This window comes from Pangasianodon hypophthalmus, chromosome 28 (assembly GCF_027358585.1).
Source record: "Pangasianodon hypophthalmus isolate fPanHyp1 chromosome 28, fPanHyp1.pri, whole genome shotgun sequence".
NCBI lineage: Eukaryota > Metazoa > Chordata > Actinopteri > Siluriformes > Pangasiidae > Pangasianodon > Pangasianodon hypophthalmus.
In genome coordinates, this window is record NC_069737.1 from 505,609 (window position 1) to 530,430 (window position 24,822).

General features: G+C 41.6%; 1 protein-coding gene across 4 annotated transcripts in view; it reads right to left on the reverse strand.

Annotated features, from left to right (window-relative positions):
* LOC113524526 (TRIO and F-actin-binding protein) overlaps positions 1-23,273 on the reverse strand; it is a 29,556-nt gene extending 6,283 nt beyond the window's left edge. The window contains exons 1-31 of one of the 4 annotated variants that reach the window (XM_053230834.1): positions 23,104-23,273; positions 21,584-21,643; positions 21,147-21,491; positions 20,892-21,050; positions 20,666-20,806; positions 19,278-19,367; positions 17,996-18,037; positions 17,805-17,906; positions 16,962-17,024; positions 15,592-15,633; positions 15,405-15,500; positions 14,391-14,432; positions 14,204-14,299; positions 11,720-11,761; positions 11,533-11,628; positions 10,524-10,565; positions 10,337-10,432; positions 9,325-9,366; positions 9,138-9,233; positions 7,694-7,735; positions 7,507-7,602; positions 6,498-6,539; positions 6,311-6,406; positions 5,274-5,315; positions 5,087-5,182; positions 4,075-4,116; positions 3,888-3,983; positions 2,469-2,510; positions 2,282-2,377; positions 837-878; positions 650-745 (exon numbers count right to left, since the gene is read on the reverse strand). In XM_053230834.1, coding sequence (XP_053086809.1) covers positions 650-745; positions 837-878; positions 2,282-2,377; positions 2,469-2,510; positions 3,888-3,983; positions 4,075-4,116; positions 5,087-5,182; positions 5,274-5,315; positions 6,311-6,406; positions 6,498-6,539; positions 7,507-7,602; positions 7,694-7,735; positions 9,138-9,233; positions 9,325-9,366; positions 10,337-10,432; positions 10,524-10,565; positions 11,533-11,628; positions 11,720-11,761; positions 14,204-14,299; positions 14,391-14,432; positions 15,405-15,500; positions 15,592-15,633; positions 16,962-17,024; positions 17,805-17,906; positions 17,996-18,037; positions 19,278-19,367; positions 20,666-20,806; positions 20,892-21,050; positions 21,147-21,491; positions 21,584-21,643; positions 23,104-23,113 — 2,530 coding nt within the window. In that variant the 5' untranslated portion in view covers positions 23,114-23,273. The remainder of the gene's footprint in view (positions 1-649; positions 746-836; positions 879-2,281; positions 2,378-2,468; positions 2,511-3,887; positions 3,984-4,074; positions 4,117-5,086; positions 5,183-5,273; positions 5,316-6,310; positions 6,407-6,497; positions 6,540-7,506; positions 7,603-7,693; positions 7,736-9,137; positions 9,234-9,324; positions 9,367-10,336; positions 10,433-10,523; positions 10,566-11,532; positions 11,629-11,719; positions 11,762-14,203; positions 14,300-14,390; positions 14,433-15,404; positions 15,501-15,591; positions 15,634-16,961; positions 17,025-17,804; positions 17,907-17,995; positions 18,038-19,277; positions 19,368-20,665; positions 20,807-20,891; positions 21,051-21,146; positions 21,492-21,583; positions 21,644-23,103) is intronic. The other 3 variants (XM_053230835.1, XM_053230836.1, XM_053230837.1) reach the window with 3 other exon arrangements.
* Positions 23,274-24,822: the final 1,549 nt, after the last annotated feature.

Sequence of the window (24,822 nt, forward strand, 5' to 3'; positions counted from 1 at the left end):
TAAATGCAGGTTTGGCATTTCAGAAGCTAGTAGTATCATTGGAATTTAAGTTGGTGGCAGCAGTTGTGGACTCTGAGATGGTGGTAGCAGTTGTGGGATTTGAAATGGCGCTAGCTGGCCTTTGCTCTGAGATGGTGGCAGCAGTTGTGTGATTTGAGGTGGAAGCAGCAGGTGTGGGATTCGAGGTGGAGGCAGCATGTGTGGGATTTGAAGTGATGCCAGAAGTTTCCAGCTCTGACATGGTCGCAGTAGGCTTGGGATTTCAGACAGAGGCAGGGAGGTTTTCTCGAAAGTGATGTCATGCTAATTATAATGCTAATCCTTGTTAATAATAGTTGAACTCGGTAACTCTAGCTGAACTTTACTCTACAGGCCACTGTAGGTCCTGGGGACGGGGCTTTGTGAACATGGGCAGGAATGGGGTTGGCTGAATGAGTAAAAAAGATTCAAATCTTGAACCCACCTACTGAACCATTAGAGACCTAATTCTGAAAAAAAGACTAAGCTTTTAATAAGAGATGAATCTTTAAAGACTAATCCTACCTCATGCACCTTTAAATAATTTCTAAGATGAAAAAAGCAGAGACCAGGTGATAAATTGTTGATCAAGTGTGTGCCTGAAGTGTTTAGAGGCGGAGATGTGACCAACCTCCAAGCACAACGGGATGATCTGGAGCTGGAGCTGGAGTTTCAGGATCATCCTTCTGACTAGTGTTGTCCAGAGATTTATCCTCTGACAGAGTTCCTGATATTTTTTAACAAAGGTTCTGTTATGAATTTGTTCAATTATTTAGCTAGACATTATCAAGGAAAGAGAATTTTATCCCATCACCTACCTCCTGTATCTCCGGGTCCCTCTGTGGTGGAGTCAGTCCAACCTAAAACAGAGAGAAAATCATCCCGTATCAGAGAAAAATATATTGTATGTCATGGAAAATACAGATTTCTCCACCCTGTTCAGTTTATACAAACTTGTCCCTCTTCTTTTGGGGCTTTTCGGAACACTGCCTATATTTGAACAGCTAACAGACTGGGTATAGCTTCATTAATGTACACTAATGTATAGTTAGCAGGACGTTTAAATATTTGTCTCTTTTCAGCTGTGGGGTTTGAGGTGATGGGAGAAGGTGTGGGAATTAAGGTGATGGCAGCAGGTATTGGAATTGAGAAGGTGGATGTAGGTGTGGAATTTAACTTGTTTAATGCAGGTTTGGCATTTCAGAAGCTAGTAGTATCATTGGAATTTAAGTTGGTGGCAGCAGTTGTGGACTCTGAGATGGTGGTAGCAGTTATGGATTTGAAATGGCGCTAGCTGGCCTTTGCTCTGAGATGGTCGCAGCAGTTGTAGGATTTGTGGTGGAAGCAGCAGGTGTGGGATTTGAGGTGGAGGCAGCATGTGTGGGATTTGAAGTGATGCCAGAAGTTTCCAGCTCTGACATGGTCGCAGTAGGTTTGGGATTTGAGACAGAGGCAGGGAGGTTTTCTCGAAAGTGATGTCATGCTAATTATAATGCTAATCCTTGTTAATAATAGTTGAACTCGGTAACTCTAGCTGAACTTTACTCTACAGGTGACTGTAAGGTCCCAGTTGTGGGATTTGAGGTGGAAACAGCAGGTGTGGGAGTTGAGGTGGAGGCAGCAGTTGTGGACTCTGAGATGGTGGTAGCAGTTATGGGATTTGAAATGGCGCTAGCTGGCCTTTGCTCTGAGATGGTGGCAGCAGTTGTGGGATTTGTGGGGGGTGAGAGCAGGTGTGGGATTTGAGGTGGAAGCAGCAGGTGTGGGATTTGAGGTGGAGGCAGCACATGTGGGATTTGAGGTGGAGGCAGCAGGTGTGGGATTTGAAGTGATGCCAGAAGTTTCCATCTCTGACATGGTCGCAGTAGGTTTGGGATTTGAGACAGAGGCAGGGAGGTTTTCTCGAAAGTGATGTGATGCTAATGATAATGCTAATCCTTGTTAATAATAGTTGAACTCAGTAACTCTAGCTGAACTTTACTCTACAGGCCACTGTAAGGTCCTGGGGACGGGGCTTTGTGAACATGGGCAGGAATGGGGTTGGCTGAATGAGTAAAAAAGATTCAAATCTTGAACTCACCTACTGAACCATTAGAGTCCTAATTCTGAAAAAAAGACTAAGCTTTTAATAAGAGATGAATCTTAGACTAATCCTACCTCATGCACCTTTAAATAATTTCTAAGATGAAAAAAGCAGAGACCAGGTGATAAATTGTTGATCAAGTGTGTGTCTGAAGTGTTTAGAGGTGGAGATGTGACCAACCTCCAAGCACAACGGGATGATCTGGAGCTGCAGCTGGAGCTTCAGGATCATCCTTCTGACTAGTGTTGTCCAGAGATTTATCCTCTGACAGAGTTCCTGATGTTTTTTAACAAAGGTTCTGTTATGAATTTGTTCAATTATTTAGCTAGACATTATCAAGGAAAGAGAATTTTATCCCATCACCTACCTCCTGTATCTACGGGTCCCTCTGTGGTGGAGTCAGTCCGACCTAAAACAGAGAGAAAATCATCCCGTATCAGAGAAAAATATATTGTATGTCATGGAAAATACAGATTTCTCCACCCTGTTCAGTTTATACAAACTTGTCCCTCTTCTTTTGGGGCTTTTCGGAACACTGCCTATATGTGAACAGCTAACAGACTGAGTATAGCTTCATTAATGTACACTAATGTATATTTAGCAGGAAGTTTAAATATTTGTCTCTTTTCAGCTGTGGGGTTTGAGGTGATGGGAGAAGGTGTGGGAATTAAGGTGATGGCAGCAGGTATTGGAATTGAGAAGGTGGCAGTAGGTGTGGAATTTAAGTTGGTAAATGCAGGTTTGGCATTTCAGAAGCTAGTAGTATCATTGGAATTTAAGTTGGTGGCAGCAGTTGTGTGATTTGAAATGGCGCTAGCTGGCCTTTGCTCTGAGATGGTGGCAGCAGTTGTGGGATTTGTGGGGGGTCAGAGCAGGTGTGTGATTTGAGGTGGAAGCAGCAGGTGTGGGATTTGAGGTGGAGGCAGCATGTGTGGGATTTGAAGTGATGCCAGAAGTTTCCAGCTCTGACATGGTCGCAGTAGGCTTGGGATTTCAGACAGAGGCAGGAAGGTTTTCTCGAAAGGGATGTCATGCTAATTATAATGCTAATCCTTGTTAATAATAGTTGAACTCGGTAACTCTAGCTGAACTTTACTCTACAGGCGACTGTAAGGTCCCAGTTGTTGGATTTGAGGTGGAAACAGCAGGTGTGGGAGTTGAGGTGGAGGCAGCAGTTGTGGACTCTGAGATGGTGGTAACAGTTATGGGATTTGAAATGGCGCTAGCTGGCCTTTGCTCTGAGATGGTGGCAGCAGTTGTGGGATTTGTGGGGGGTGAGAGCAGGTGTGGGATTTGAGGTGGAAGCAGCAGGTGTGGGATTTGAGGTGGAGGCAGCAGGTGTGGGATTTGAAGTGATGCCAGAAGTTTCCAGCTCTGACATGGTCGCAGTAGGCTTGGGATTTGAGACAGAGGCAGGAAGGGTTTCTCGAAAGTGATGTGATGCTAATTATAATGCTAATCCTCGTTAATAATAGTTGAACTCGGTAACTCTAGCTGAACTTTACTCTACAGGCCACTGTAGGTCCTGGGGACAGGGCTTTGTGAACATGGGTAGGAATGGGGTTGGCTCAATGAGTAAAAAAAGATTCAAATCTTGAACCCACCTACTGAACCATTAGAGACCTAATTCTGAAAAAAGACTAAGCTTTTAATAAGAGATGAATCTTAGACTAATCCTACCTCATGCACCTTTAAATAATTTCTAAGATGAAAAAAGCAGAGACCAGGTGATAAATTGTTGATCAAGTGTGTGCCTGAAGTGTTTAGAGGTGGAGATGTGACCAACCTCCAAGCACAACGGGATGATCTGGAGCTGCAGCTGGAGCTTCAGGATCATCCTTCTGACTAGTGTTGTTCAGAGATTTATCCTCTGACGGAGTTCCTGATATTTTTTAACAAAGGTTCTGTTATGAATTTGTTCAATTATTTAGCTAGACATTATCAAGAAAAGAGAATTTTATCCCATCACCTACCTCCTGTATCTCCGGGTCCCTCTGTGGTGGAGTCAGTGAGACCTAAAACAGAGAGAAAATCATCCCGTATCAGAGAAAAAAATATTCTATGTCATGGAAAATACAGATTTCTCCACCCTGTTCAGTTTATACAAACTTGTCCCTCTTCTTTTGGGGCTTTTCGGAACACTGCCTATATTTGAACAGCTAACAGACTGGGTATAGCTTCATTAATGTACACTAATGTATATTTAGCAGGAAGTTTAAATATTTGTCTCTTTTCAGCTGTGGGGTTTGAGGTGATGGGAGAAGGTGTGGGATTTACAGTGATGGCAGCAGGTATTGGAATTCAGAAGGTGGCAGTAGGTGTGGAATTTAACTTGGTAAATGCAGGTTTGGCATTTCAGAAGCTAGTAGTATCATTGGAATTTAAGTTGGTGGCAGCAGTTGTGGACTCTGAGATGGTGGTAGCAGTTGTGGGATTTGAAATGGCGCTAGCTGGCCTTTGCTCTGAGATGGTGGCAGCAGTTGTGTGATTTGAGGTGGAAGCAGCAGGTGTGGGATTCGAGGTGGAGGCAGCATGTGTGGGATTTGAAGTGATGCCAGAAGTTTCCAGCTCTGACATGGTCGCAGTAGGCTTGGGATTTCAGACAGAGGCAGGGAGGTTTTCTCGAAAGTGATGTCATGCTAATTATAATGCTAATCCTTGTTAATAATAGTTGAACTCGGTAACTCTAGCTGAACTTTACTCTACAGGCCACTGTAGGTCCTGGGGACGGGGCTTTGTGAACATGGGCAGGAATGGGGTTGGCTGAATGAGTAAAAAAGATTCAAATCTTGAACCCACCTACTGAACCATTAGAGACCTAATTCTGAAAAAAAGACTAAGCTTTTAATAAGAGATGAATCTTTAAAGACTAATCCTACCTCATGCACCTTTAAATAATTTCTAAGATGAAAAAAGCAGAGACCAGGTGATAAATTGTTGATCAAGTGTGTGCCTGAAGTGTTTAGAGGCAGAGATGTGACCAACCTCCAAGCACAACGGGATGATCTGGAGCTGGAGCTGGAGTTTCAGGATCATCCTTCTGACTAGTGTTGTCCAGAGATTTATCCTCTGACAGAGTTCCTGATATTTTTTAACAAAGGTTCTGTTATGAATTTGTTCAATTATTTAGCTAGACATTATCAAGGAAAGAGAATTTTATCCCATCACCTACCTCCTGTATCTACGGGTCCCTCTGTGGTGGAGTCAGTGAGACCTAAAACAGGGAGAAAATCATCCCGTATCAGAGAAAAATATATTGTATGTCATGGAAAATACAGATTTCTCCACCCTGTTCAGTTTATACAAACTTGTCCCTCTTCTTTTGGGGCTTTTCGGAACACTGCCTATATTTGAACAGCTAACAGACTGGGTATAGCTTCATTAATGTACACTAATGTATAGTTAGCAGGAAGTTTAAATATTTGTCTCTTTTCAGCTGTGGGATTTGAGGTGATGGGAGAAGGTGTGGGATTTACAGTGATGGCAGCAGGTATTGGAATTGAGAAGGTGGCAGTAGGTGTGGAATTTAAGTTGGTAAATGCAGGTTTGGCATTTCAGAAGCTAGTAGTATCATTGGAATTTAAGTTGGTGGCAGCAGTTGTGGACTCTGAGATGGTGGTAGCAGTTATGGGATTTGAAATGGCGCTAGCTGGCCTTTGCTCTGAGATGGTGGCAGCAGTTGTGGGATTTGTGGGGGGTGAGAGCAGGTGTGGGATTTGAGGTGGAAGCAGCAGGTGTGGGATTTGAGGTGGAGGCAGCAGGTGTGGGATTTGAAGTGATGCCAGAAGTTTCCAGCTCTGACATGGTCGCAGTAGGCTTGGGATTTGAGACAGAGGCAGGAAGGGTTTCTCGAAAGTGATGTGATGCTAATTATAATGCTAATCCTTGTTAATAATAGTTGAACTCGGTAACTCTAGCTGAACTTTACTCTACAGGCCACTGTAGGTCCTGGGGACAGGGCTTTGTGAACATGGGTAGGAATGGGGTTGGCTCAATGAGTAAAAAAAGATTCAAATCTTGAACCCACCTACTGAACCATTAGAGACCTAATTCTGAAAAAAGACTAAGCTTTTAATAAGAGATGAATCTTAGACTAATCCTACCTCATGCACCTTTAAATAATTTCTAAGATGAAAAAAGCAGAGACCAGGTGATAAATTGTTGATCAAGTGTGTGTCTGAAGTGTTTAGAGGTGGAGATGTGACCAACCTCCAAGCACAACGGGATGATCTGGAGCTGCAGCTGGAGCTTCAGGATCATCCTTCTGACTAGTGTTGTTCAGAGATTTATCCTCTGACGGAGTTCCTGATATTTTTTAACAAAGGTTCTGTTATGAATTTGTTCAATTATTTAGCTAGACATTATCAAGAAAAGAGAATTTTATCCCATCACCTACCTCCTGTATCTCCGGGTCCCTCTGTGGTGGAGTCAGTCCAACCTAAAACAGAGAGAAAATCATCCCGTATCAGAGAAAAATATATTGTATGTCATGGAAAATACAGATTTCTCCACCCTGTTCAGTTTATACAAACTTGTCCCTCTTCTTTTGGGGCTTTTCGGAACACTGCCTATATTTGAACAGCTAACAGACTGAGTATAGCTTCATTAATGTACACTAATGTATATTTAGCAGGAAGTTTAAATATTTGTCTCTTTTCAGCTGTGGGGTTTGAGGTGATGGGAGAAGGTGTGGGATTTACAGTGATGGCAGCAGGTATTGGAATTCAGAAGGTGGCAGTAGGTGTGGAATTTAACTTGGTAAATGCAGGTTTGGCATTTCAGAAGCTAGTAGTATCATTGGAATTTAAGTTGGTGGCAGCAGTTGTGGACTCTGAGATGGTGGTAGCAGTTGTGGGATTTGAAATGGCGCTAGCTGGCCTTTGCTCTGAGATGGTGGCAGCAGTTGTGTGATTTGAGGTGGAAGCAGCAGGTGTGGGATTCGAGGTGGAGGCAGCATGTGTGGGATTTGAAGTGATGCCAGAAGTTTCCAGCTCTGACATGGTCGCAGTAGGCTTGGGATTTCAGACAGAGGCAGGGAGGTTTTCTCGAAAGTGATGTCATGCTAATTATAATGCTAATCCTTGTTAATAATAGTTGAACTCGGTAACTCTAGCTGAACTTTACTCTACAGGCCACTGTAGGTCCTGGGGACGGGGCTTTGTGAACATGGGCAGGAATGGGGTTGGCTGAATGAGTAAAAAAGATTCAAATCTTGAACCCACCTACTGAACCATTAGAGACCTAATTCTGAAAAAAGACTAAGCTTTTAATAAGAGATGAATCTTTAAAGACTAATCCTACCTCATGCACCTTTAAATAATTTCTAAGATGAAAAAAGCAGAGACCAGGTGATAAATTGTTGGTGAAGTGTGTCTGAAGTGTATAGAGGAGGAGATGTGACCAACCTCCAAGCACAGCGGAATGATCTGGAGCTGGAGCTGGAGCTTCAGGATCATCCTTCTGACTAGTGTTGTCCAGAGATTTATCCTCTGACAGAGTTCCTGATATTTTTTAACAAAGGTTCTGTTATGAATTTGTTCAATTATTTAGCTAGACATTATCAAGGAAAGAGAATTTTATCCCATCACCTACCTCCTGTATCTCCGGGTCCCTCTGTGGTGGAGTCAGTCCAACCTAAAACAGAGAGAAAATCATCCCGTATCAGAGAAAAATATATTGTATGTCATGGAAAATACAGATTTCTCCACCCTGTTCAGTTTATACAAACTTGTCCCTCTTCTTTTGGGGCTTTTCGGAACACTGCCTATATTTGAACAGCTAACAGACTGGGTATAGCTTCATTAATGTACACTAATGTATAGTTAGCAGGACGTTTAAATATTTGTCTCTTTTCAGCTGTGGGGTTTGAGGTGATGGGAGAAGGTGTGGGAATTAAGGTGATGGCAGCAGGTATTGGAATTGAGAAGGTGGCTGTAGGTGTGGAATTTAACTTGTTTAATGCAGGTTTGGCATTTCAGAAGCTAGTAGTATCATTGGAATTTAAGTTGGTGGCAGCAGTTGTGGACTCTGAGATGGTGGTAGCAGTTATGGATTTGAAATGGCGCTAGCTGGCCTTTGCTCTGAGATGGTCGCAGCAGTTGTAGGATTTGTGGTGGAAGCAGCAGGTGTGGGATTTGAGGTGGAGGCAGCATGTGTGGGATTTGAAGTGATGCCAGAAGTTTCCAGCTCTGACATGGTCGCAGTAGGTTTGGGATTTGAGACAGAGGCAGGGAGGTTTTCTCGAAAGTGATGTCATGCTAATTATAATGCTAATCCTTGTTAATAATAGTTGAACTCGGTAACTCTAGCTGAACTTTACTCTACAGGTGACTGTAAGGTCCCAGTTGTGGGATTTGAGGTGGAAACAGCAGGTGTGGGAGTTGAGGTGGAGGCAGCAGTTGTGGACTCTGAGATGGTGGTAGCAGTTATGGGATTTGAAATGGCGCTAGCTGGCCTTTGCTCTGAGATGGTGGCAGCAGTTGTGGGATTTGTGGGGGGTGAGAGCAGGTGTGGGATTTGAGGTGGAAGCAGCAGGTGTGGGATTTGAGGTGGAGGCAGCACATGTGGGATTTGAGGTGGAGGCAGCAGGTGTGGGATTTGAAGTGATGCCAGAAGTTTCCAGCTCTGACATGGTCGCAGTAGGCTTGGGATTTCAGACAGAGGCAGGAAGGGTTTCTCGAAAGTGATGTGATGCTAATTATAATGCTAATCCTTGTTAATAATAGTTGAACTCGGTAACTCTAGCTGAACTTTACTCTACAGGCCACTGTAGGTCCTGGGGACAGGGCTTTGTGAACATGGGTAGGAATGGGGTTGGCTCAATGAGTAAAAAAAGATTCAAATCTTGAACCCACCTACTGAACCATTAGAGACCTAATTCTGAAAAAAGACTAAGCTTTTAATAAGAGATGAATCTTAGACTAATCCTACCTCATGCACCTTTAAATAATTTCTAAGATGAAAAAAGCAGAGACCAGGTGATAAATTGTTGATCAAGTGTGTGCCTGAAGTGTTTAGAGGTGGAGATGTGACCAACCTCCAAGCACAACGGGATGATCTGGAGCTGCAGCTGGAGCTTCAGGATCATCCTTCTGACTAGTGTTGTTCAGAGATTTATCCTCTGACGGAGTTCCTGATATTTTTTAACAAAGGTTCTGTTATGAATTTGTTCAATTATTTAGCTAGACATTATCAAGAAAAGAGAATTTTATCCCATCACCTACCTCCTGTATCTCCGGGTCCCTCTGTGGTGGAGTCAGTGAGACCTAAAACAGGGAGAAAATCATCCCGTATCAGAGAAAAATATATTGTATGTCATGGAAAATACAGATTTCTCCACCCTGTTCAGTTTATACAAACTTGTCCCTCTTCTTTTGGGGCTTTTCGGAACACTGCCTATATTTGAACAGCTAACAGACTGGGTATAGCTTCATTAATGTACACTAATGTATATTTAGCAGGAAGTTTAAATATTTGTCTCTTTTCAGCTGTGGGGTTTGAGGTGATGGGAGAAGGTGTGGGATTTACAGTGATGGCAGCAGGTATTGGAATTCAGAAGGTGGCAGTAGGTGTGGAATTTAACTTGGTAAATGCAGGTTTGGCATTTCAGAAGCTAGTAGTATCATTGGAATTTAAGTTGGTGGCAGCAGTTGTGGACTCTGAGATGGTAGTAGCAGTTGTGGGATTTGAAATGGCGCTAGCTGGCCTTTGCTCTGAGATGGTGGCAGCAGTTGTGTGATTTGAGGTGGAAGCAGCAGGTGTGGGATTCGAGGTGGAGGCAGCATGTGTGGGATTTGAAGTGATGCCAGAAGTTTCCAGCTCTGACATGGTCGCAGTAGGCTTGGGATTTCAGACAGAGGCAGGGAGGTTTTCTCGAAAGTGATGTCATGCTAATTATAATGCTAATCCTTGTTAATAATAGTTGAACTCGGTAACTCTAGCTGAACTTTACTCTACTGGCCACTGTAGTTCCTGGGGACGGGGCTTTGTGAACATGGGCAGGAATGGGGTTGGCTGAATGAGTAAAAAAGATTCAAATCTTGAACCCACCTACTGAACCATTAGAGACCTAATTCTGAAAAAAAGACTAAGCTTTTAATAAGAGATGAATCTTTAAAGACTAATCCTACCTCATGCACCTTTAAATAATTTCTAAGATGAAAAAAGCAGAGACCAGGTGATAAATTGTTGATCAAGTGTGTGCCTGAAGTGTTTAGAGGCGGAGATGTGACCAACCTCCAAGCACAACGGGATGATCTGGAGCTGGAGCTGGAGTTTCAGGATCATCCTTCTGACTAGTGTTGTCCAGAGATTTATCCTCTGACAGAGTTCCTGATATTTTTTAACAAAGGTTCTGTTATGAATTTGTTCAATTATTTAGCTAGACATTATCAAGGAAAGAGAATTTTATCCCATCACCTACCTCCTGTATCTCCGGGTCCCTCTGTGGTGGAGTCAGTCCAACCTAAAACAGAGAGAAAATCATCCCGTATCAGAGAAAAATATATTGTATGTCATGGAAAATACAGATTTCTCCACCCTGTTCAGTTTATACAAACTTGTCCCTCTTCTTTTGGGGCTTTTCGGAACACTGCCTATATTTGAACAGCTAACAGACTGAGTATAGCTTCATTAATGTACACTAATGTATATTTAGCAGGAAGTTTAAATATTTGTCTCTTTTCAGCTGTGGGATTTGAGGTGATGGGAGAAGGTGTGGGATTTACAGTGATGGCAGCAGGTATTGGAATTGAGAAGGTGGCAGTAGGTGTGGAATTTAACTTGGTAAATGCAGGTTTGGCATTTCAGAAGCTAGTAGTATCATTGGAATTTAAGTTGGTGGCAGCAGTTGTGGACTCTGAGATGGTGGTAGCAGTTATGGGATTTCAAATGGCGCTAGCTGGCCTTTGCTCTGAGATGGTGGCAGCAGTTGTGTGATTTGAGGTGGAAGCAGCAGGTGTGGGATTTGAGGTGGAGGCAGCATGTGTGGGATTTGAAGTGATGCCAGAAGTTTCCAGCTCTGACATGGTCGCAGTAGGCTTGGGATTTCAGACAGAGGCAGGGAGGTTTTCTCGAAAGTGATGTCATGCTAATGATAATACTAATCCTTGTTAATAATAGTTGAACTCGGTAACTCTAGCTGAACTTTACTCTACAGTCCACTGTAGGTCCTGGGGACGGGGCTTTGTGAACATGGGCAGGAATGGGGTTGGCTGAATGAGTAAAAAAGATTCAAATCTTGAACCCACCTACTGAACCATTAGAGACCTAATTCTGAAAAAAAGACTAAGCTTTTAATAAGAGATGAATCTTAGACTAATCCTACCTCATGCACCTTTAAATAATTTCTAAGATGAAAAAAGCAGAGACCAGGTGATAAATTGTTGATCAAGTGTGTGCCTGAAGTGTTTAGAGGTGGAGATGTGACCAACCTCCAAGCACAGCGGAATGATCTGGAGCTGGAGCTGGAGTTTCAGGATCATCCTTCTGACTAGTGTTGTTCAAAGATTTATCCTCTGACAGAGTTCCTGATGTTTTTTAACAAAGGTTCTGTTATGAATTTGTTCAATTATTTAGCTAGACATTATCAAGGAAAGAGAATTTTATCCCATCACCTACCTCCTGTATCTCCGGGTCCCTCTGTGGTGGAGTCAGTGAGACCTAAAACAGGGAGAAAATCATCCCGTATCAGAGAAAAATATATTGTATGTCATGGAAAATACAGATTTCTCCACCCTGTTCAGTTTATACAAACTTGTCCCTCTTCTTTTGGGGCTTTTCGGAACACTGCCTATATTTGAAAAGCTAACAGACTGAGTATAGCTTCATTAATGTACACTAATGTATATTTAGCAGGAAGTTTAAATATTTGTCTCTTTTCAGCTGTGGGATTTGAGGTGATGGGAGAAGGTGTGGGATTTAAGGTGATGGCAGCAGGTATTGGAATTGAGAAGGTGGCAGTAGGTGTGGAATTTAACTTGGTAAATGCAGGTTTGGCATTTCAGAAGCTAGTAGTATCATTGGAATTTAAGTTGGTGGCAGCAGTTGTGGACTCTGAGATGGTGGTAGCAGTTATGGGATTTGAAATGGCACTAGCTGGCCTTTGCTCTGAGATGGTGGCAGCAGTTGTGGGATTTGAGGTGGAAGCAGCAGGTGTGGGATTTGAGGTGGAGGCAGCAGTTTTGGACTCTGAGATGGTGGTAGCAGTTATGGGATTTGAAATGGCGCTAGCTGGCCTTTGCTCTGAGATGGTGGCAGCAGTTGTGGAGTTTGTGGGGGGTGAGAGCAGGTGTGGGATTTGAGGTGGAAGCAGCAGGTGTGGGATTTGAGGTGAAGGCAGCAGGTGTGGGATTTGAGGGGGGTGAAAGCAGGTGTGGGATTTGAGGTGGAAGCAGCAGGTGTGGGATTTGAGGTGGAGGCAGCACATGTGGGATTTGAGGGGGGTGAAAGCAGGTGTGGGATTTGAGGTGGAGGCAGCAGGTGTGGGATTTGAGGTGGAGGCAGCACATGTGGGATTTCAGGTGATGCCAGAAGTTTCCAGCTGTGACATGGTCGCAGTAGGTTTGGGATTTCAGACAGAGGCAGGAAGGTTTTCTCGAAAGTGATGTGATGCTAATTAAAATGCTAATCCTTGTTAATAATAGTTGAACTCGGTAACTCTAGCTGAACTTTACTCTACAGGCCACTGTAGGTCCTGGGGACAGGGCTTTGTGAACATGGGCAGGAATGGGGTTGGCTCAATGAGTAAAAAAAGATTCAAATCTTGAACCCACCTACTGAACCATTAGAGACCTAATTCTGAAAAAAAGACTAAGCTTTTAATAACAGATGAATCTTAAAAGACTAATCCTACCTCATGCACCTTTAAATAATTTCTAAGATGAAAAAAGCAGAGACCAGGTGATAAATTGTTGATCAAGTGTGTGTCTGAAGTGTATAGAGGAGGAGATGTGACCAACCTCCAAGCACAACGGGATGATCTGGAGCTGGAGCTTCAGGATCATCCTTCTGACTAGTGTTGTCCAGAGATTTATCCTCTGACAGAGTTCCTGATGTTTTTTAACAAAGGTTCTGTTATGAATTTGTTCAATTATTTAGCTAGACATCATCAAGGAAAGAGAATTTTATCCCATCACCTACCTCCTGTATCTCCGGGTCCCTCTGTGGTGGAGTCAGTCCGACCTAAAATAGAGAGAAAATCATCCCGTATCAGAGAAAAATATATTGTATGTCATGGAAAATACAGATTTCTCCACCCTGTTCAGTTTATACAAACTTGTCCCTCTTCTTTTGGGGCTTTTCGGAACACTGCCTATATTTGAACAGCTAACAGACTGAGTATAGCTTCATTAATGTACACTAATGTATATTTAGCAGGAAGTTTAAATATTTGTCTCTTTTCAGCTGTGGGATTTGAGGTGATGGGAGAAGGTGTGGGAATTAAGGTGATGGCAGCAGGTATTGGAATTGAGAAGGTGGCTGTAGGTGGGGAATTTAAGTTGGTAAATGCAGGTTTGGCATTTCAGAAGCTAGTAGTATCATTGGAATTTAAGTTGGTGGCAGCAGTTGTGGACTCTGAGATGGTGGTAGCACTTATGGAATTTGAAATGGCGCTAGCTGGCCTTTGCTGTGAGATGGTGGAGGCAGCAGGTGTGGGATTTGTGGGGGGAGAGAGAGCAGGTGTGGGATTTGAGGTGGAGGCAGCAGGTGTGGGATTTGAGGTGGAGGCAGGGAGGTTTTCTCGAAAGTGATGTCATGCTAATGATAATTCTAATCCTTGTTAATAATAGTTGAACTCAATAACTCTAGCTGAACTTTACTCTACAGGCCACTGTAAGGTCCTGGGGAAGGGGCTTTGTGAACATGGGCAGGAATGGGGTTGGCTCAATGAGTAAAAAAGATTCAAATCTTGAACCCACCTACTGAACCATTAGAGACCTAATTCTGAAAAAAAGACTAAGCTTTTAATAAGAGATGAATCTTTAAAGACTAATCCTACCTCATGCACCTTTAAATAATTTCTAAGATGAAAAAAGCAGAGACCAGGTGATAAATTGTTGGTGAAGTGTGTCTGAAGTGTATAGAGGAGGAGATGTGACCAACCTCCAAGCACAGCGGAATGATCTGGAGCTGGAGCTGGAGCTTCAGGATCATCCTTCTGACTAGTGTTGTCCAGAGATTTATCCTCTGACGGAGTTCCTGAAATTTTTTAACAAAGGTTCTGTTATGAATTTGTTCAATTATTTAGCTAGACATTATCAAGGAAAGAGAATTTTATCCCATCACCTACCTCCTGTATCTCCGGGTCCCTCTGTGGTGGAGTCAGTCCGACCTAAAATAGAGAGAAAATCATCCCGTATCAGAGAAAAATATATTCTATGTCATGGAAAATACAGATTTCTCCACCCTGTTCAGTTTATACAAACTTGTCCCTCTTCTTTTGAGGCTTTTTGGAACACTGCCTATATTTGAACAGCTAACAGACTGAGTATAGCTTCATTAATGTACACTAATGTATATTTAGCAGGAAGTTTAAATATTTGTCTCTTTTCAGCTGTGGGGTTTGAGGTGATGGGAGAAGGTGTGGGATTTACAGTGATGGCAGCAGGTATTGGAATTGAGAAGGTGGCAGTAGGTGTGGAATTTAAGTTGGTAAATGCAGGTTTGGCATTTCAGAAGCTAGTAGTATCATTGGAATTTAAGTTGGTGGCAGCAGTTGTGGACTCTGAGATGGTGGTAGCAGTTATGGGATTTGAAATGGCGCTAGCTGGCCTTTGCTCTGAGATGGTGACAGCAGGTGTGGGATTTGTGGGGGGTGAGAGCAGGTGTGGGATTTGAGGTGGAAGCAGCAGGTGTAGGATTTGAAGTGATGCCAGAAGTTCCCAGCTCTGACATGGTCGCAGTAGGTTTGGGATTTCAGACAGAGGCAGGGAGGTTTTCTCGAAAGTGATGTCATGCTAATGATAATGCTAATCCTTGTTAATAATGGTTGAACTCGGTAACTCTAGCTGAACTTTACTCTACTGGCCACTGTAGTTCCTGGGGACGGGGCTTTGTGAACATGGGCAGGAATGGGGTTGGCTCAATGAGTAAAAAAAGATTCAAATCTTGAACCCACCTACTGAACCATTAGAGACCTAATTCTGAAAAAAAGACTAAGCTTTTAATAAGAGATGAATCTTAAAAGACTAATCCTACCTCATGCACCTTTAAATAATTTCTAAGATGAAAAAAGCAGAGACCAGGTGATAAATTGTTGATCAAGTGTGTGTCTGAAGTGTTTAGAGGTGGAGATGTGACCAACCTCCAAGCACAGCGGAATGATCTGGAGCTGGAGCTGGAGCTTCAGGATCATCCTTCTGACTAGTGTTGTTCAGAGATTTATCCTCTGACAGAGTTCCTGATGTTTTTTAACAAAGGTTCTGTTATGAATTTGTTCAATTATTTAGCTAGACATTATCAAGGAAAGAGACTTTTATCCCATCACCTACCTCCTGTATCTCCGGGTCCCTCTGTGTTGGAGTCAGTCTGACCTAAAACAGAGAGAAAATCATCCCGTATCAGAGAAAAATATATTCTATGTCATGGAAAATACAGATTTCTCCACCCTGTTCAGTTTATACAAACTTGTCCCTCTTCTTTTGGGGCTTTTCGGAACACTGCCTATATTTGAACAGCTAACAGACTGAGTATAGCTTCATTAATGTACACTAATGTATATTTAGCAGGACGTTTAAATATTTGTCTCTTTTCAGCTGTGGGATTTGAGGTGATGGGAGAAGGTGTGGCAATTGAGAAGGTGGCTGTAGGTGTGGAATTTAAGTTGGTAAAAGCAGGCTTGGCATTTCAGAAGCTAGTAGTATCATTGGAATTTAAGTTGGTGGAAGCAGTTGTAGGCTTTGTGTTGTTGATATCAGGTTTGGAATTTGAGATGCTGGTAATTGGTTTGGGATTTAAGATGTTGGCAGTGGATGCTGGATTTGTGTTAGTGGCAGTAGATGTCGAATTTGAGATGGTGGTAGTGGGTGTGGGCTCTGAAGTGGTGGCAGCAGGTTTGGGAACTGAGATGCTGGCAACGGGTTTGCCATTTAAGTTGGTGACAGCAGAAGTGGACTCTGAGATGATGGTAGCAGGTGTTGGAATTGAAATGGTGCTAGCTGGCTTTTGCTCTGAAATGGTGGCAGCAGCTGTGGTATTTGAGTTGGAGGCAGCAGGTGTGGTATTTGAGTTGGAGGCAGCAGGTATGGGATTTGAGTTGGAGTCAGCAGGTATGGGATTTGAGCTGAACGCAGAAGGTTCCATCTCTGACATGATGGCAGCAGGTTTGGGATTTGAGATAGAGGAAGTCAAGTTTAGTTTATCAGTGGCTGAACCAGCAGTGGAGAACACCGTGACGAGAAGGAGCTGGATCCTCTCTGCTCTCCTCTCGATCCTGGGTTTCAACAGAACTAAGTAAATTATTAATTAAATTACTAGCAAATGTTATGTTTCTGAAAAGTAGAATTGAGAGGTAGCAAACACTAGCAGTTAAAATTTTGAATACACTGAAGCTAATGTATGTTTTTAGGAACCTGTTCGAAATTAGTTTCCATGAAAAATGTAAATAATGAAGTTGTTACCTATGTGGTGTCTGAATTTAAAACAAATCAAAATATAGACTTTCGGAAAATGTCATCTAACAAATGACATACAGAGTAATGGGCACATTGTACAAAATTAAAAAATAAAAGTTTCTAAATTTCAAAGTCTTAAAAATAAAGAGCAGTAAACAGTAATAAAACTAAAACAAGTTGATATTTGCATCAACTACATCAGTAATCTGAGGTGCACTGTTGTGCTGTAACTCCATTAATCTACACACCTGCAACTTGTTTTTTCACTGCTTCATGATTCTGCTGTTCAGATGATATCTGCTGTTTGAGATCTGGTCTCACAAACACATTATAGAAAATTATTAGAAATAGGTTCAGAGCTTTTCTCGAATTAAAATTGTACTGATTTTGTGTCTAATCAGAAGAGATGGAAGAACTAATGTAATTTAATTTAGATTCTTTAAAACCCATAGATCCACTCTTATTATAAATTAAACACACAGATACATAAAGGTTCTTCTGGGGTTCCTTAAGGGTTAATTGAATAATTAAGTGTACTTAACTTCAGAAATGAGTTTACTTGGAACTCATTTGCTTGGAAAACACTCTGTTGTGAAGGTTTTCATAGAACCTTTAAGAGTTCCCCTAAATGTACGACTAAAGGTTTACCAATTTGGTGTCATTAGATGATAAACTGTTGATCAGGAGTGTGCAGGAAGTGTATAGATGAGGAGATGTGACCAAGCTACAACCATAATGTCAGGACCTGTAATTATAGATGGAGTGTAATTCTGATTCTTATTGTCCACATGGCTCTGGTTCAATGTCTGATGGAGTTCCTGATGTTTTATCTGTGAAAAAATCTTATGTTTTATTACTCATTTAGCTGGACTTCTGATTGATATCTGTGTGTATTTTACTGAAATTTCATAGTTAGAGGTTCATCAGTCTTCTCTAAAATACATTTGGAGTTGGTGATAATGCTCACACAGAGACAGAAATGCTTTAGACAGACACTTTAAATATTTTCTAATATGAAAATACAAAGACCAGGTGATAAACTGTTGATCAGGTGTGTGTCTGAAGTGTATAGAGGAGGAGATGTTACCAACCTCCAACCACAGTGGAATGATCTGTAACTGCAGCTGAAGTGTCATTGTCATCCTCATTCTCCTCATAGGACTCATTCAGAGGTTCATGTTCTGATAGAATTTCTGTTGGTTAACCAACATTCTATTGTAAATTTTATTAGTTATTTAGCAAGACGTGATCAATAAAGTAGACTTTCTATCCCATTACCTACCTTGTCTACCTTCTTTTCTCTTTTTCATGGAGTCAATCAGACCTAAAACAGAGAGAAAAACCACCCTGTATTAGACAGCCTGCTATCTCAGATAAGGATACGTCACATATTTTAGGATTTCATCAATCAAATGATCAGTTAAATCTGAAGCAGGCAGAGAAGGTCACCACGTAAGTGGGGCAGGAGCAATTGTGCCTAAGCAGGATGGGACAGGCATTTCTTTGTGGCCTTTTGTAAGGTGAGTGCTATAATAAAATTCAACATCTACCCAATTCTGCATATGCACCAACTCCTGGAATGTTGAGTCAAGGCTCATTCTTGTACCCTGGATTTGAACAAAGGTGTCAGGTATTTCCCCCTCTCTGCTCTGACATTCAGCGCGCTTAAGCTGCCCGTAGCATGACAGCATGCGCTTTCAGGTTGACATGACTTGTTTATATTGCTACGTGTATTTTTGTTTTGGTTTCTGTCCTGTCTCTGCCCCTGCCTTGTCATTGGTTGCTCCCTAATGTGTCTTGTTCATTCACACCTGTTCCTAGTTTTCTCCTTGATTAGTATGCGTATTTAAAACCCCCGTGTGTCTTTGTTCTCTGTGAAATATTGATTCAGTGTTTTGCTGCCTGATCTGTACCAAGCCGTTTTGTTTTGTGTCTCGCTATTCCGTTTTTTGATTTCGTTCTTGTTCCTGGTTTTGTGATTCTGGTTTTTGCCCTGTTTTGCCTGTTTGCTGATCGTCTGACTCTGTGCTTGTTTCTGATTTCTGTTTCTTTTTGCCATATCTTTCAGATTTTGTCTGCCTGCCTCTAAATAAAGCTTTTACTGGATTTCCATCTGTCTTATCTCGCAATTTGTGACAAAGGGCTACCGACAGGAAAAAACAGCTTTTTCCACACTGTTTGGTTTACACCAACTTGTCGCTTTTCTGTTTGGGTTTTTTGGACATTTTAATGGCTAAGTGATCAGATGTTATGACCCCCCATTGCATATACCCAGCCACTGCTTATTCAGATGATGTAATTATCAATAGTAATGATTAGCATCAGCATAGAAGATGGCTGGCGGCATATTGTGGTACATCTGTGCCTAATTTTTAGACCTCATCAGCCCACTGAATGACCTCACTGAAAAGCAAGTGCTGCAGTGCAAGTAGACCTTTGTTAGTGTAAAAGCAACTCACTGTGGGGGTAAGCTGTGTTTCTGACCAGAATTCGGGTGATATTGTTCCATGGATTTATGATTTAGGTTTATGTTTTATGGCTCAGATATTATTCCTGTATCCCACCTTTTTTCTGTAGAAGATGGTACACTGCAAATCCGGTGATACACAGCAGCAAAAGTATGAGAGTCACTATAAAGGATTCTTTCCAGGAATCTACAAATACATAGATACAAAAAATCAGTACCTTGAATAGTTTCTGCTTTGGCATGTGTGCTTATTTAGGTTGCTTTGTCTGACACAGTCTTAGCATAACAGAATTAGGATTTGTCTAAAATATTAAGGGCTCTGATTATGTGATCATTAGGGATGCTTTTAAGTCAGGAAAATACCATTGTAGCATTATGTCTGCACCAAGAGGCATCTGAGAAAGCAGGATGTCTTCACCCACATCAGTGCAAGCACCATAGAAATACCAACAGAGTGCAAAAACTATAAGGAATATACTTGCTTTTACAATTTATGACCAAAAGTATATGGACACCTGACCATCACACCCATATGTGACCATCCCATGACAAAGCCATGGGCATTAATACAGAGTTGTTTGCTCCTAGATGTTGGAGCATGGCTGTGGGGATTTGTGTTCTTTCAGCTACAAGAGCATTAGTGAGGTCAGGCGCTGATGTTGGGCGAGGAAGCCTGGGTGCAGCCAGGGTTCCAGTTCATCCCAAAGGTGTTCAGTGGGGTTGAGGTCAGGGCTCTGCACAGGACATTCAAGTTCTTCCACTGCAACCTTAAAACACCATGTCTTCATGGAGCTTGCTTTGTGCACAGGGGCATTGTCATGCTGGAACATTGTCATGTTTGCCTCTCTTAGTTCAAGTGAAGGGAAATTGTTAAGCTACAGCAAAGAAAGACATTCTATACAATCGTGTGCTTTATTTTATCTTAATTTTTACCACAAAGGCCTGATTGATGGAGTGCTGCTAAGATGGTGGTCCTTCTAGCACATTCTCTGATCTTCACACTGGAACTGGTCTTCTGTTTGCTCAGGTTGGCCCCAGCACTATGATATCTCTCCAGCATGTCTCTGAGGTTCTAAATGTCTTCCATTTAAGACTGATGGAAGCCACTGTGCTCTTCAGGACCTTCAAAGCTGCAGACTTTTATATCCATCCCCAGATCTATCTTGTGTCAGAACTCAATTGCAGCCAATTCCTAAAACCTCATGTCTAATGAACTGAATTCTGAGCTCCATTTCAAGTGTCACTCATATATCAAACGATCTGGATAAATGTGATTTTTTTTAACTTTTAGTAAATGTACAAAAACATTTAATAATTAAAACCTTTTAAGCCAATTCAGAAATTCATTTTAGAGGGAGACTGTAGTGTAACAAAATGACGAACAGTTGGAGGGGTCTAAATACTTTCTTAATGCACTGTAAATTTCCTTTTTTGTATTGTACATGTATTATATATACATGTTTTCAGATTTTCAGTGTGAATCACTTGTGTTTCCTGTAGGAGTGTGTGGAATTATTCTGCCTTCTTTTCTCTCCTGATCAGAGAAACCCACAGAGCAGGAGATCCACTCAGACTCAGAGGGAGACACAATCAGCCACGAGCTCACATCTAAAAACCCTTCAAAATCTGAGAAAAAGAAAAGGTGAGATTACTTTGGTTATATTTCTTTTTATTAGTTTCTTCAGTGTAAATGTACATGAATAGATCTTACTGTTGGTGAACTTGACATTGCTGAGATGTTTCAGATCTTTCCCGTCTTTATCTGTCCAGGTGATTGATGGTTCCGGGAGCCAACCATGTGATTGACAGCTAACGTTTAGCTTTCCTCCTTCTGCTTCATGTAAGGAGAGGACAGGAACAGATCCCACCGCTGAGAGAGAGAGAGAGAGAGAGAGAGAGAGAAAGTAAGCCAATAACACTTCAACTCAGAGTAAGGTTTGGAAGAAAATTCTCTATTAAGCATTACCTCTCACTCTGAGGGACACTGTGGCCTTGTCGTACCAGTTATCACTGCTCACATGGCACACATAGTCTCCTCTATCTGCTAGCGTCAGGTTCTGCAGTTTCAGAGAGACGTCTCCTTTCTTCAGTTCTCCTAACAGGAACACTCTGCCCTGGTACTGAACATCTACAGGACTCTTCTGGATCTGTCCGTTTTCATAGAGCAGCATCGGGGTGTCAGACATTTTGGGACGGTACCAGCGCACATCGAGGTGTCGCACATCCATACTGTTTGCAAGAGCACAGTGTAGAGACACAGAGGAACCAAGGTGCCCTGAGACTGGAGACTGAACCTTCACTGAAAATAATCCTGGAGTGGAGAGAATCTGGGCAATAAATTCACTACTAACCTTCATTACTAACCTCCCACTAACTTAATAGGTAATGAATAACCACTCTTACCAGAAGCTTGGTGACTGAAAGCTGGAAAAACTAACAGCAAAACCCATCTCAGTAGAAGAGCTATAAGAAAAAGTTAATATATAGTATGTGAATTTAGAAATGTGAATGCATTTACATAGGCATTTACCTATAGCCTATACGCTATATCCATGTCTACAACCAATGAATAATGAAGGCATGTACCATCTAAGACCTGCTGCTAGAATCATAATGCAATATATAAACAAATATTACAATTCAGTCCTGACTTCATTCACTTTTGTCACATTTCCTCTTTCTCATAGCTTCTGATATTGTCTTGTATTGGCCAAGGTTCCCTCATTGGGCCTCACTTATCAATCTTTTAGTAAAATTGTGTGTAAATGTTTGTGTAAGGCAAACCACATGGTCATTCCGGAGAGGGAGGAGCTAGGACCGGAGGTAAATCTAAAGATGTCAGCTCAGTCCACCTCAGTCCCTTGTGGAGACCACCTCTCGCGGTCCCAAATCACAGAGGTTGCCAAGTTGCAGGTGGAGATTTCTGACGTGTTCTCACCTCTACTTGGTGGCACTGATCTCTTAGAATACCACACTGAGATGGCCCCAGGTGTGGTGGTACACAGCGGCCCCTATCTTTTGCCCAAGCACAAAAAACAGGTGGTTCGGAAAGAGCTCACAGCCATGCTCGATATGGGGGTAATCGAGGAGTCCCACAGTAACTGGTCCATTCTGGTGGTCTTGGTTCCCAAGGCAGATGGTTCGGTCCATTTCTGTGTGGACTTTAGGAAAGTCAATATGGTGTCTAAATTTGACATGTACTCAATGAACTGCTCAATCAGTTAGGTGTGGCTCACTTTTATTCAACACTGGATTTGACAAAAGGATATTGGCAGATTCATTTGACTCCAATATCTCGTGAGAAAATGGCCTTTTCCACTCCGTTTGGGTTACACCAATTCTTGAACCTTCCTTTTAGGCTGTTCAGAACCCCAGTGACATTCCAGAGACTCATGGACAGAATGCGCCGTCTGTGTACTGCCTACGCCGCTGTATTAATTTATGACATCAATACAAAGAACATCAGAACAAAGGACTTGAAAGTCTTTCCATAAGCTTTTGACTCCTTTGGCTAACCGTTTTTCATTTTGACTCATTTGGCTTACCGACGTTGCTTCTAGTAGATTCCACTCAATTTTTATATTCAGTCGATATCAGTATAAATGTTATTTTCAGAATTTATTCTTTTTGTGTTCAGTTTCTCAGAAATGGTCCGATCATACAGACACTGATCTAATATGGATGTAGAATAAAGCGGCATAACGTGAGACTAATGTATTAATTGACGTCATATTTGTGGGAAGAGCCATGGGGTATATATATATTTTTTTATTTATTATGTATTATATTAGTTATTGGAATTATGCTGCGCATTACTGTAATGTATAATAAACCGACACGCAGTGTGCATGAACAGATTTATCGTCATGTGCTTAATACACAATACAGAAGAGTAAAACAAAAGGACAAAAGATGTCTCTTACCCGACATCATGGCACTGAGTGATGCTGCTCGGTGTGAATTAGATCATCGGCAGTCTGTCTTTAACGCCTGTGAATCCGCTGGGAAGCCCACGTCCTGCAGTCAGGAAGTGCGCTGAGTGTAACGGGTTACTTTCGTTTTCAGGATGATGCTGTGCTCTGAGCTGAGGAACAAGCTGTAGCACCATTTTAAATCTCATTTCCACATTCTACAGCGACCATTAAACTAACTTAACAAAGAAGATTCTGTAAATGATTTCACAAAATAAATCTTTATCTATATAAACAAATATAAATTTTATATTAATATACCAAATAAAGTAAATAAACAAACAAAGAAATAAATAAACTCGTTAGAATTTCATGTGAAGGACTTCATATGAGAAGGTCCTACATAGCACATTCTTACATAAACACTTCATCATGAATATACTTACAAAGTTTTCATATTTTACTCCACATTAATATGGACTTCTGTGTCATTTCTATTTAATATGCTCTAGGAAATCTCCTTAAAGAATCCATACAAAAGATTAGTGTTTCTGACTCAGAGGATGCAGTGATGTTTTGGGTTCCACATTAGTGAAAGTGTAGATGTGTGATTCTGTATTAATATTATAAAATGACAGTGTGTGTTTATCACAGTCTAAAAACACTCCCACTGCTGTGAGCTCTTTATTAAGGTCTGGGAGTGAAATCAGTTCTGTTTGACCTCTGATATAAAATCCTTCTTCTGTTTCATAACAAAGAATCCAAAATTCATTCTGTGGTGAAAACGGGATGCTGAACTTTCTCTCAGCTTCATCACTCGCTACACCAACGAGCCAGGAGAATTTATTGCCTTGCTGTCCTCGATGTTCACCTCCCATCTATGTTTACCAGACTTAAACTGCTCTTTACACAGAGTGCAAACTTTATCATCAGCATTATTCTTCTTCTCTGCAGAATCTCATCATTCACACACACACACACACACACACACACACAGTAAAGTTCTGACTAACCTGTTGGTACAGTTGGTTTAGTTATAAGTATAGTTTGAGGTTTATTCTGTTTCTGCTGATTTTTATCCACAGCAGATGAGTTCAGTGGTTCAGCTATCATTAAAATATAAAGCATTGATGTTCAATGACTTTTTCAACAAAATTAGCCTTTAGCCACCACCGTACACTTCATCTCTTTATCCACTGTAACTTAAATATCAGCTGTAATATTTCACTTAAATACAGTTTTGAAAATTATTGAATCACTTCTAAAATGTATCTTTTAACATATCTAAATTAAATACAGTCTGTTGTACTGATATTTCAGTGTTATAATCTGCTCTAAACCACATTTACCTGAATGGTGTATTAAAATTAGACAGCTGTCAAATGCAACATATTGATGAGCTCCTGGATCAGCAAGGCACAGCTTGTTTTTATTCCACCCTGATTTTGACCAAGTGTTATTTTCAGATTCCCTTGTCACCCAAGTCCATGCTTTCTCCACCCTGTTCAGTTTATGCCAATTTGTCACTCTTCCATTTGGGCTTTTTAGACCACTGGCTATGTTTCTTCGCCTAATGGACAGAGTGTAACTTTATTAGTCTATGTACGGTATATAATGTGTGTAGAATGTACTGTATATTTACCTGGAGGTTCTGATTTATTTCTCTCACTGCTGCGAGATGAAAACATACAAGTCAGGAGTCAGGAGAGAAGGTGTCCTCTATAACAGCAG